Source organism: Lepisma saccharinum, chromosome 23 (assembly GCF_977018435.1).
Source record: "Lepisma saccharinum chromosome 23, izLepSacc3.1, whole genome shotgun sequence".
NCBI classification, from domain to species: Eukaryota; Metazoa; Arthropoda; class Insecta; order Zygentoma; family Lepismatidae; genus Lepisma; species Lepisma saccharinum.
Genome location: NC_139251.1, coordinates 45,774,116 through 45,787,839, shown reverse-complemented (window position 1 = coordinate 45,787,839; position 13,724 = coordinate 45,774,116). Strand labels below are relative to the sequence as shown.

Genomic DNA, 13,724 nt, shown 5'->3' with positions numbered 1-13,724 from the left:
ATCTGGTGTACAAGGCTGTGTTAGGTGTTTCGCATATTTTAATTTATTTTATATGCAACATATTTTTATGCTTCAAAAAATGTTATGTAATGAAAATTATAATATAAATGTGTGCAGTACTTACATTTGCATGTGCCACAAGTTTCTTATTTGTAGCCTCATTTACATAATATAAGGCATGCCCAAATGAAAAGGAGACCTTTGCTGTTGCGGCGTTGTATCTAATTGAAGAAGGTAAATATGTTTGCCGATAGGTGGTGTGGTGTTTGTCCCAGTTTGCAGGTGTAGCGAACGGCTTCGCCTGCTGTTTCCTCAGTTGGTGAGAGTTCTTTTGCATGGACGGGTACATTATGGATTCCTCCAGATCAGCTCAGAGAGCTGTAATCCAATTTCCAAGGCGAGCATGCTTCACAAATTTATCGCAGGATAAAGGACGTTTACAGATCAGTGTCTCGCACGTTGCACCATATTCAGTTGGTGTCAGCATTATGTGGGGCGACGTGAAAGCACCAAGGACTTGCCACAACCCGGGCAAGTGCACATTGCTTCTCCAGGACAACGTTAAGCCACATGTGGTCAAGAAGAAGCCCCGATATTTCCCCATGTGACTCCCATATCTTCGGCCCCTTAAAACAATCACTCAAAGGTTCACCTGTGACGAGGAAGTGCAGAACACCGAGGAAAACTGGATCCGTAAGCAACCCAGGAGTTTCGACACTGAAGTCATCCACTCACTTCCTATGCGCTGGGATCAGTGCATCAATATCAATGGCAATTATGTGTAGGTATCATGTTACACATTAATTGTACTTCACATATTATATCATGCAAATATTCTGTAATATAATATTCTTTAGATATAACCGTAGTCTCCTTTTCCTTTGGGCATACCTTATATTATTCCCATAAAAAGAATTTGGCATTACCACCCGAACTGCTCATCCTGTGCCTCCATTGATAATTGCAAGCATTTCCAGGGTTCGATAACTGATGGAGCAACATAGTGGTTTCAGATCCCATTTTAAACTGCAGGACCAGTCTCGATTAGCCTTACTGTGCACAAAGTGGACTTAAAACACCAAATCAATCAATCTAATCCAAGTAATTTGGAATAACAGAAGAACCTGTAGTTGATATAATCGCACTATTTCAAAAGGCATTTGTAGCATTATACAACCAACAGCAAAGATAATAGTAAGCAAATTGTCCATCACTATATTCATTCTTTTTATTTTTATTCTGCATCCTGTATTATTTTAAGAAAAGCAACTGTTGATGTGAAACAAATGTTGTACACATTTTTATTTCAATTCATGACAATCACATTGTGGAAAATAGACCTATGAAAATGGTGATGCACAATTTGCCTACTATTTCTTTTGCCGTTGGGTGTACAATAAGCCTAGCTTTTCGATGGATCTTACTAATTTTGCTGACAGGCATTTGATATGTAGGACCCTGATCCATTTTCAGCAATTGGTTGATTGACGTTTGTGATCCCTCCTTGGAGTGGCCTTCCCTAAAGGCACCCCAAAGTCAGCTTCAATTCCACGCAGTACACCCGGGAACTGCAATGTTGCAGGCCAACAGAAGATTCTTAGCCAGAACATCTTTTGAAGCTTGCGTTGTTCATGTGTGTTTGTCATTGTCCCTTCATCCATTTAATCTTATCACCTTTCATCAATGCGACTGGAATTAAATCAATCAATCATTTTCAAAAGTTAGTCACAGTGCCAAGGGCACCCATAGGATTTTTTCTCAGGAGTAGGGTCACAAACTTTTATTATAATAATAATTATTATTATTAATGTTATTACTGCTATTAGTATTACATTACTATCACGTATGTTTTTTTAATTACATACATTTGAAATTTCCATATTCTGTATATATACAATTTGCATAACTGTACATTAACGTAACATTAATTCATGTAGGACAAAAAGCTGTTTTTTATAGTTAGATAATCAGTGCAAAATAGACTAAGCCTAAATGTAACCCTGCGTGAAATAATAATAATTGCTGTAACTTATGGTCTGTAAGTCACAGAAAACAATGCTTTTTGTTGTAAAATATTTCACCATTCAAATTACATTAACTCTTTCCACAAATCTCAGGGGGGCACTTGCCCCCTCTGCCAGCACCCATGCACAGAGCGGTTCAAACACAAATGTTGGAGCTTCCATTAGCGAATGAAAAGAAAAAAAAAATCCCTACAGGGTAGGGGGCCTTGAACATGCATCTTTCAGATTGTGAATCCATAACACATGAACCATAACTTCTACTGATACAGCAGAAATTACTTCTTCTCGCAAGTGTCCCTATCACCCTATGGCGATTTTGGACAGAGGTACTGAAGGAATGTATCAGACAAAATCCGATAGCATCCTACGTTAAAATAAACTCTTCCTCCTATTTAGAAATATAAATAGGTCCTTCGCAATATGATTGGGACAAACACAACACAAACGTCCGCCTCACACTGAGGCACAAGGCGAACTCCAGCAGCAATTACAAATCATGTAAGTTACTTTGCTTCATTACTGGAGAAAGGTATTTTTTCTCCTTCTGTTCCAGATGTGCTCGATTTAATACTGCTTTTTTAATTTATGCTGCATGTGGAAATCTCTTACACACATTATTTAGATATCACCTCCAGGCAATACATGGGACTCCCAAGAGATTAAGGGGGTTTTCAAACTTCACTTTTAAATAGTAGTAACAATGGATATATTGTTTTGTAATTCAAGTATGTCATACCTTCATATGTATACTATAGATAAAAAGAGAGAGAACTGAAATATCGTGTGTAGTTTGCAAGAAATGGCACATTGCTGCCACGCACTGCTGGTCGAAATATCAACCATCCATCCTTAACTGGCATACATGTTTCAGTCAAAATTTCAACCATTTATACGCTAAAGGTTAACTGTGTTGAGGTAGGCCTGCACATGCACAGGTATATCCAATGCAATTTTCAAAGCTCTGGAGTCGTCTGCACAGTGCTAACATGATTTTGTCGTACAAATGTTCAGGTGTACAGTGGGATCCATGAGCATTACTGTGCAAATTGTCCATGACTATTTTCATTAATTTTTCTCTTACATGCTGTGTGTTTTTAAGCGATTGATTTTTATGTATGCTGGTGCAGAAGTTGTCAACAGCTTGTTTTGAGTTTTAATTCTTGAAGCTCTTATTGGGTCAAATAAAGTGCACAAACATGGTGATGGACAATTTGCCTTGTAATACTCATGGATCCCACTGTACCTATACGTGGGTACCAGCCTTTGAAGGTTTAGAGCAGTTTAACTTGACCTCCAGGGCAATGATGGCACCAGTGTATAATATTTAGGTGAATATAAAATGTGGGTTCCCCCATTCTTCCTCAAACTGAAATTGCTCCAAACAGCTTCAGCATGGTGCTGATCACATCACCCACACTATGGCCAGGATCGAGAATGGTGGGGGCCTAACTCCACACACCTAAATGCTTTTACGATTGATACAGTGCAACATACAGGTGTCAGCTTTACTCTTCTTTTCTTTCAGAAGGATGAAGACCTTTTTAGGAGCAAAATACATCCAGTAGAGAGATGTAGTACCTTGCTGTGGTGCAATACATGCAAGTAACACATCAAATTCCAGTAACACATTCACAGACGTACCATACAACCTTTCAATGGAAAAGGCCTAGACAAAAACTGAAACCATAAATATCAACGTTGCTATGATTTTTTGATTATGAAATCCCCAGACATTTTAAGGGGCAAAAAATTATTTTTTCCAGACATGTATATTATGATGATTTTTGCTTTTGAACCTTGTGTTTTTCAATTAAATATACAGGTTCATATGAATATTTTTCACTTTCTTGGAAATTTGCTACACAATTTCTCCAGATGCTGCATGCTTATAAACAAAGAAAGCAGACTTTTATATGACATTATATTTGCTTTTTGCAGTATTCATGTACTTGCTACTATTATGCAGAATTAACCGAAAACAGACAGGTAACAATTATGTAAAATTCTATAATCTTGCTAACAAAATTTCTTTTCTTGCTACACCAAACTGTAAATGCCAACAAGACCAAGATCTGTAAAATAATAAGCGATAACCTCTTCTTCACCAACCTTTCATATAATTATGATCATATTGTCAACATACTTTAGTTATCAATCAGTATAGCTGGACAAAGTTTTACTCTGATATTCTTTCTAAAACTTAGTAAAATAAGTGAAAATTAAATATATTACCTGCAGGTCTATACAGAACTAATATTCAAAGGAACTATAATTTTGTAGCAGACAGAATTGTTAAGAACAAGAGGAACAGTTAACAAGTTTCTGAACAATATTTTGGGGAAGTGGAATCATAAGAACCAAATTCGGAAGAGGAAATAAACTACTACTTTACTTTGCAACTTATTCTCTTTCAGACTCCAAAAAGCACGTAAATTCAGATCTACAAAATTCCCTGACATTTCTTAGTTTTTCAGATGCCTAGCAACCCTGAATATACACCTGTGTCCTTCCATTCCTATTCCCCCCCCCCTCTCCCACACACCTGAAGAAGAACCTTAAGATGTCTTTAGGATGTAACAATGGTCCAAACCTGAGTGAAGAGTTTCTAAAAATGTGTAATTCATTGTAATTTAGTGATATTACTTCACATTAAAGTTAATGTTATGATGGTGAGAAGAAAATCAGGCATGACAAGTCAAATTTTCAAATTTTATTATGAAACAAACAGCCTTACATTGTGTTATTTTCACAACAGAGTTTCGAACTTTATCAAAATATCATAAAGAACAAAATTAACTTTAAAAGAAAAGCAGCTCCCTTTCCTGGGTTCTTTACTTAATCTTTTCTTAATGAAAACTCTTCTCGTTTCAGTCCATCTTTAGTTATAATATTTATTATGATTCCATCTCCAGTGTAGATATCTCTCTCAGCAGCTGATATGAAGACATCCTTCAAAATGTTCAAAGCTTTTTCCAATGTTACTGGTTCAGGAGTCACGTTCTGCATATTTTTGTAACCAATCTGAAAATAAAGTAGTCACTTCAGTAAAATTGTAGATCAACACCTTTTAAGAGTAGTTTCTTCCCATCTCGTCAATGAATGTTAATTTCCTTTTACATTTAAACATTTGCTGTCAAAAATGTGAAAATTATCAATATACATTATGCTACATGTAAAATATTTAACTATCATTTCTCTGTGAATATATTCTTTTCAATTACCAAACTCTCTCCAGGCAACCTTTCCTTCCACACACACACAATGCCTGGACTCATTGGCCTAAAGATTTTTAGTTTCCCAGCATTCAAATGGCTCTCAAACTCGGAACAAAATTCTAAACAATTATTATTTGTTATTTAGCTTAGCTTTTCTGCCACTTTTGGCTAATTGCGAAGATGAGGATGATCGACAATATGATGAAATTGTTGAAGGGACGCTGACAAAGAACACCCATGTCCAGGCCAGGATTCGAACTCTGGACCCTGGCATTGTAGCATGCATGCTGTGATAACCACTCTGCCAGGTTGGCACAAAATTTGTGTTGTGTGTGGATATATGTACACATCATATTTAGACCTTTAATAAGCAAATTCTTATAATAAGGAACAAGTTTTAACGAGAACCATTCATTTGGCTGATGAACTGATTCACATTTTTCCTTTTCACATTCTTGATCGGTTGTAAACAGGTATTTTACTTTTATATGTGTATAAGGTATAGACTAGTTTGCACAGATGATACTAGATAGTGTTCGGTATTGAGAGGAGCTTTGCTCGAGCAAATAATGCTTGAATAGGTAAAACGAGCACTATACACTCTTAAGCCCCGTAGTACACATATAAGAGTATTTTGTATGTGGTAGTTAGCCTTCAATTATAGATCATGAAGTGAAAGACGCAACGAAACAACTGAACATTGTCATCATCTCCATGTTAAAATGAATTTTAGTCTATCTTGCCAACACAGTGACATATCAAAATGAAATAAGATGATTGTGTGCTGAAACTACCAAAATGGATATTTTACACATATGTGTCTACGATTATTGTCACATTGAAATTATATTCAATTGTATATACTCGAGAGTGGGAGACTTGAACAAGTAAAAGTGAGCGAAAGTATGGACCTTTATATTTTTTTATATAAAATTTACCAATAACTGATATTCTACGTATCAATCAAATATAAAATTGTACAGGCAATATGAATCGTTCATTCAAGTCTTTAATTAATGTTTTTAACCAGGTATTTGTAATGGGTTTTGTTTGCCTGCTTGACCTCACTCCCATTAAAAAATTCTTCAGATACTAAAGTTTGCTTTGTAAAACCAGGATTATGCCTTTTGAATTCATTAGAAAAAAACAACATGGAAGAAATATGCAGTACATTCCTGACTCTTTACAGAAATTTTGAATCAGTTAAACGATCAATTTTACTGATATACCTATACTGGCCAATCCTGTTAGAGGACTGACCTGACTAACTTGTCTACGACACCTACCCTTACCTCCTCACTTTTCTGTGTGGGGAGGAGGGAGGGTGAGAAACTAAGCAAAACATGAACATGTGTTACACAATTAGTTATGTTAGCGTACCTGGTTATCCAGCAACGGCTGAAGAAGAGCTCCGGAGGAACCTCCTGCCCTGTATGTTCCTCGCTCGCAGTGACCAATGGGGTCATAGCTGAACACGCAGCCTTTGCCTTCATTGTCAAGACCAGCCAGGATATTTGATACGTAGTAAGGAAAGAAACGCTTGTAATACAGCATTGTAGACAGCATTTGTGCTACTGCAGGTGTTGACATGGGCTTATGATGTTCATGAAGATACATCTGAAAATTGTTCACAAGTATATGAAGTCAACATTCTTATTCTAGATTTAACTGTTAAAAATAAACAATGTTTATAGCATGAAAAGTATGATTGCATGCTCATTTGGACAATATTATTACAAAACATGGGTTAAAATGGTCAGAAACATCATGACCTGGAAATCTGGAAAATATCGAAGGTAGTACTTCTTGATAGCATTTACACAAAACATACTATGTACATTAGAGTGCTGCAGCGAGGGCTTTTTGCTCGAGCGTCGGAGTTTGCACGGACGATGCTAGATAGCATACAAAATTCACAGCTTCTTCGGTTTGCAATGGTTGAAAGCCCAGGCTTTCAGGTCCCCCAGTCTATCTCCTATAAGACAGATAGGGGATTGGTTTCTCATAGATTTTTTGTAAATCCTGTAAAGAACTCAGGGTAAAATTTTCTGCAGTACTTATGTTCTCTGTATTTACACAACCTTTTACACGTTGTACAATATGTGCGTATGTATAATATGGGATGTAGTTTTATTATTTATGAAATGGGAACGTGTTATGTGCAGACAATCATGTTATGCTTTCTTTCTTTTTTTCTTTTACAAATATGGAATATATGATGATTAAATTACAAATATATGCTCAGGCTCTATCTGACTCTCGTTTTAGTAGTGTTTTATTTAAATATACTACTCTTGGTCTCTAACAGTCATAAATACGGATGTATTTATTTGGGCAAGAGAACTTCTTCTTCTTCTCTTCCATTCCCTTATGCCGTTAAGCGTCGGGTACCTCGTTCTGTCCATCTCATCCACTCCGTCCGGTCTCGACTCATTCTTCTCATTTCGTTCTTAGTTTTTCCATATTTTAATCCTATCTTTTCTATTCTATCTTCCCATGTATTTCTTGGCCTGCCTCTTCCTACTCTACCCTCAACCCTCATCTCCATCACTTGCTTGGCTTTCCTATCTTCATTCCTTCTATTTACATGTCCATACCACTTCAGCTGGCGTTCCTCTACTACGTCAGTCATTGTCTTCTTTTGTTTTACCTCTTCTCTTATTCTTTCATTTCTTATTCTGTCTCTTCGAGTTTTCCCCACTGTTCTTCTAAGATATTTCATCTCGATTGCTTGAAATTTACTTAGATGTTTGTCTTGAAGTGCTAAGCTTTCTGTGCCATAGCCCATGATGGGAACTACAATTGAGTTGTAGAGTTGCATTTTTGTTTTTATACTGATCTCTCTTTTTCCCACCAAAGTATTACTCATTTGATAATATGCTGATGCTGCCTTCTTTGTCCTATTCATTATCTCTTGATCAATTTTCCCACTGTTACTTATGATAGTTCCTAAGTATTCATATGTTTCTACTTTCTCTAGTTGTTTCCCTTCGCATATTATATTCAGGGCTTCATTTTCCTTGTCCTCTTTAGTCACCCGCATGATCTTACTCTTTTCTATATTAATCTTCATGCCTTTCCTTTTAAGTTCTTCATACCATTCTTCCACTGCTTGCTGAAGTCTCTCAGGTGTATCTGATATCAGTACGATATCATCGGCATATAATAGTGCTTGGATATATACTGGCCTTAATCTCCACATACCTATCTTCGTTCTGTGTGTTCGTCGTTTGCATATTTTAGCAATTTCGTCTAAAAAGACGTTAAATAGGATTGGACTGAGGCTTGGACTGAGAGAACGCGTGTTCATATTGTTGTTGGTTTCGTTTATTTTACTTTGCTTTTCTGCCACATTTGGTTATCGCGAAAATGATGATTGAGTGATAATATGATGAAATTGGTTAAGGGACCTCATATGAACAATCCAGGCCAGGATTCGAACCCGTGATGAGTGCGCATTCTTGTCCTATGTGTTGCAGTGAATAATGAAATAATTTGGAATAAAAAATGTATCTCAGAACTCAAAAAGTCAAATGAATATCATTGAAGAAACTACAAAAAAGTGTGTTGTGTTTTGTTACCTGTCACCAAATCAACCAAGCGTGGGGGACTGGTTATCATAGCACGCTACGACACCAGGATTTCCGGGTTCGAACCCCGACCCAGGCATGGGCGTTCTCTGTGCTCGTCCCTTCATCAATTTCATCGTATCTTCGCAATTAACCAAATGTGACAAAAAAGCGACGCTAAGTAACAAAAATGAAATCAAATCATTGATTGATTGCTCAATTTGGTTCATTTTACTTCGCTTTTCCGCCACCTTTGGTACAACAAAATAGATGAAGGAACACACACAAAGAACACAAATGGCCAATCCGAGATTCGAACCCAGGATCTCTGGCTTAGAGTCAAATCAAATAGTTTTTTACTTTCGAATGTGGGTGGGGGTTACGCGTACTTTTTTCTGGTACTCATTCATAATTTTGCAATCTTTTCCGGTTATTGACATTCTTCTTTTTTGTAGGAATACTGGCCCTAAAGGGAGGAAAGGTGTGACCCACACCAACCCCCCCCCCCCCCTTGAGCACGCCACTGACTGCTACCCCAAGTGTCGACGTCACCGCACGTCACTGGTAGCGAGCCTCAAATATGGATCGTGAAGTGAAAGATGCAGTGAAAATAAGTGAACATAGTCATCATTTCCATGTGAAAATGTAGTTTAGTCTAACTTACCGATACATAACAATATATGAAAATGAAATAATGTAGATGATTATTGTCACATTGAAATGATATTTGATCCTATACACTCACGCACAAGCATGGGAAACTTCAGCAAGTATGAGCGAGCGAAAGTAGTCCCATGCAGTACTCTAATGTACATTATGAGCAAGATTCATGTAAGATTATTACCTTTATGAGCAAACATGAAACCTTATTTAGACTACCCGGATGATTTACAGGGATGAAAAATGAAAAAGGCTTCCTGAAGACATTAAGTTGGGTTAAGGTAAGGCTAATGGGTAAGGAAAGATGAAATGCCGAGGTCAATAATGATGGAGCATCGCCAGCTAAATCTTCCTTCCTGAAACTTCTGTTGCTACAGCATCAGTGTACATCAAGTGGATAGCTTCATCTTATGTTTACAGTTTTCCCTGTAGTTCTGTTGTTGTTACGCTTTTTAATGTAGCTTCTCATTAACAATACAACACGTTGCTGGTTTCCTAGTATTAATTCAATCAATGTTCCATAGGCATATTGCTCTTGTATTGTTTCCTATAAAAATGCTGAACAGTTATAGGAAATTTTGTTTCCCTCAACTACAACACACCAGCACCATTTTCACAGATTTGTCACAATTAGGGATGGACTATATCAGAAATTTGATATCGCGATCGTCACACAAAATATGCATGATATTTTTATTGTACCGTGATATCGGTGATATATCGTATCCACGATATATATCACCAAATATTGTGATGATATATTGCCAACATGACATATATCACCAAATATCATGATGATATATCACTGACACGATACATATCTTGTGACAATATATCACAATCACCTGGACGATATTTTTTCAATACCGTGATATATCGTCTGGACAACAATGCATGAGTGTACTCAGTGTTGCCAACTACACAGAAGATTTTTTTTTTTTTTATTAGAAGTTGCTGATGTTAATCCAATTTAAATTCAAGTACAAACCTCCATCTGCATCCAAAGACAGGAAAGAGAAATGAAATATCAAGCGTTGTTCATAAGAAATTATGTGAATCACATGTTGCTAGTCCTTTTTAATTTCCAAAACCTGACATCCGGGTAGTAGGCACATAATTTTCAGAGGTAAGGTACAAGGTAGTTTTGAAGGAGCAATAACACTTGCTGTAAGGAGTATACGCTCAGACAACAATGGCCAAATATAACTCTTAAATATTAGGGCTGAGCAGACACTGATGTATCGGGCAATACCAGTGGTATTGGTATCGGTTGAAATTATCTAGCTATACCAGCCAACACTTTTCCTGCATTTTGATGTTTCACAAGGTCCGCAAAAATGCCAGATGACATTCCCGCGGATTCTAATTATCCTGGAAATTGTGCAAAATTCAAACTTTCTTTCTATTTTGCACAAAAACTGTATTTTTTATTACATAACATATTGTGATGTAATTCCTGAATATTCTAAAGCAGATTTCTTGGTAAACTGATGCACATAATTGGAGAAAAATATTCAAACACCAATATTGATCAATATTTTGAACAAAATTTTAATTATTGCAATTTTCAAAGTATCTGTATCGGTTCAAAAGTGGTATTGGCTCAGTCCTATGAAATATTCAACAGAAAAGATATACAGTGGAACCTCTATTTTACGTTTTTCAGGGAACCAAGCTAAAAAAAAACTTGAAATGCAGGAAAATGTCAAATCGGGGAAAATTTTATAACATTTTGCTGTGTTGGGACCATCAAGATTCAGTGTTATAATGCAGTAAAATGTAAAACCGGAGTTCCACTGTACATGCAAATCGGATAATAACTAACACATGTAATGTGTATTACATACATACAAATCTGTGAAATGGAAATACAAGGCACATAAAACATTATAGTGTTAAAATTTAAATTGCAACAGTGTTGTATTAACTGTTCTGAATATATACATATATATGAAACTATTCTTGCATCGTCAATACAGGAAAATCCTACAATGTAATGCAAGAAAATGTCTCCATGTCAAAAATGAGTATTAATAATAAAAATAAAACAACAACAGTGAAACACACACCTTCATTCTTGCTTCAAGAATTCTAGTAAGAGTAAGTGTATCACACCAGCATCCTGAGCATCCCAGCACTGTTGTATCAGAAAGTCCAAACAACTTGGACTGGTCTCTGGTATAAATTGAGAATCCAGAACTCAGCCGAGTGTCTGATGCAATGATAGCAAAGTCATTTCCAGCAATAGCCACAATGCTCCTAAACAATAAAGAATTAAATAACAAAAGTAATTGACATGATTTCATAATAACTTGCGACAGTAGCAAAATAATTTAAGCATTTTCTACATTTCATCTGATTTTTTTTTTAAAGGTGGGGGAACATGCAGTGAATGTATGAGTGAAATATCACTTTCAAATGCTTTATTTGAATATTTACATTTAGAAAACTGTATAGGGGATGGGGGGGAGGGTAATGATACAAGATTTTCAATATTATATTTTTTTCAAAAACAAATCAATTCTAACTGAAAATTAAAAATATGTAAATTAGACCGTAGTAGACTTCCAGGTGCTGATACCATCCAGAACCTTTGTGAGAAAGAGGAAATTTTATGTAGTTTATGAATACTGTGTGTTACATGAACGTTTTCTGATGTTTTTAGCTTGCCGAGATGCTTTATAGAAAAGTGAGTAATTTTGTGCCATATTAATTTTCTATAGAAAATATGTGCAAGCCCATATTCTGGAAACATCAAAGACCACAAACACCAACCCTGACCTGACATAAAAAAAAAAAAACAATTTGTCTGTAATAATGCTTATGAAAGATTAGGAAGGTTAGGTAGAATTTTTCAGCAAAAAATGCAAGCTCGACCAGGACTCGAACCCGGGTCTCTGGGATATCGCGCCATTGCTCTACCACTGAGCACGGAGCCAGAGACCCGGGTTAGAGTCCTGGTCGAGCCTGCATTTTTCGCAGAAAATTTCTACATAGTACATCTCCTGTGTGTGCCTAATCTTCAATAGGAAGGTTAGGTTTGGCATAACCATGAAAATGTCAGAATGTTCCAATTTTTTCACATAATTAAGATTTCATATGTACACTTTGCAGCTGTGAAGTAGTGTAAATTCTGAAGTGGACACTTTCAAATATTTATGTAGCACGAAGTGTATGGTTGTAATTATCATGGGTAAGAGTTCATTATATCGGAGATACTTTTCTTCAAATTTAGGAGAAACAACTTACGGAAATCAGTTTCTGTAGCATTGTCGAAGTTCTTCGAGGTATTTTCTTTCATCTTTCAATCTATTTCAGCCGGAAATCAATTCCCATTGCTTCAATTGAAGCGAAAACGTAACCATGCCATTTTATAACTATGTTTGCCTAACCTAACCTTCTGTGAATGGTCCGTGGGGATATCCGGAAATGGTTTTTGGGGCTATCCGTGAATGGTTTGTGGGGCTCGCACCATGACGTGCGTTCTGTAAATCGTGCGAAAACCTTAATGGCACCTTCAAATATGTTCCGAAATACACAATTGGTAAGTACGAAACTCAAAATATTCGATTTTAAAGTGTCTCCGATATAACGAACTGATACCTTATCATGAAACATATTTAAATTGGACATATAATGTAGGTCCGCAGTGAACACCATGAACAAGAGAAAACATTAACCTTTAGCGGACGGAAGCTCATGCTAGGATAAACCTTCTCCAGACGGGATCTTTACAAAGTTGCCGCCAAGTACAAAAAAAATCGTAGCTTGAGAACTAATTGTCATAAAGAGACGAAATCGGTTTTGTTTCTTCGGAATCATGGAGCTTTTACTGGAGGAGAAATTGTGCCTCCCAAATAATTGGTGTTAAAGAAGAAAATTGAAATTTAAAAAAATGCATTCAGCACACACCACAATAGACTGAAGTGAAAGAAAAATGTACTCTTTCATTGATCCAACACCGTTTGAGGTTGATCCTGAAGGTATTCCAAGTAAGGAACTTTCCTTGTTTAAGGTATTTAAAACTCACCCTCCGTTATCTGAATATGGCCAAAAACCATGTTGTTTCGGTCTGTTCTGATAATCTGAAATCCCATAAGTATCACCACCTAAACGAGCCATCGTAAAGCAATTAAAAGTGTACGCTGAGATAAACGAAACGAAATGACACTGCTGTTTCACAGTATATATATGCAAGTTGTTTATTTCTTCTTCTTTTCTTAAGAAAGAAAAGAAGAAGAAATAAACCAACGGAG

The 13,724-nt window shown here is 36.4% G+C and overlaps 1 protein-coding gene across 1 annotated transcript; it reads right to left on the bottom strand.

The window, feature by feature from the left end:
* Window positions 1–4,714: 4,714 nt before the first annotated feature.
* On the bottom strand, window positions 4,715–13,675 carry Prosbeta6 (proteasome beta6 subunit). The gene is made up of 4 exons (XM_083144333.1): window positions 13,499–13,675; window positions 11,538–11,727; window positions 6,620–6,856; window positions 4,715–5,045 (listed from the first exon to the last, which is right to left on the bottom strand). The coding sequence occupies exons 1-4, from the start codon at window positions 13,588–13,590 to the stop codon at window positions 4,860–4,862; spliced, it is 705 nt and encodes a 234-aa protein (XP_083000459.1). The 5' UTR covers window positions 13,591–13,675; the 3' UTR covers window positions 4,715–4,859.
* Window positions 13,676–13,724: the final 49 nt, after the last annotated feature.

Excerpts from the sequence above, each read along its gene's own strand:
- Prosbeta6 (XM_083144333.1), bottom strand. The coding sequence starts at position 13,590 with ATGGCTCGTTTAGGTGGTGATACTTATGGGATTTCAGATTATCAGAAC. Across the intron at positions 11,728-13,498 it reads CCATATTCAGATAACGGAGG|GAGCATTGTGGCTATTGCTG; the intron begins GTGAGTTTTAAA and ends TTTATTGTTTAG. Across the intron at positions 5,046-6,619 it reads AGCCGTTGCTGGATAACCAG|ATTGGTTACAAAAATATGCA; the intron begins GTACGCTAACAT and ends CTTTATTTTCAG.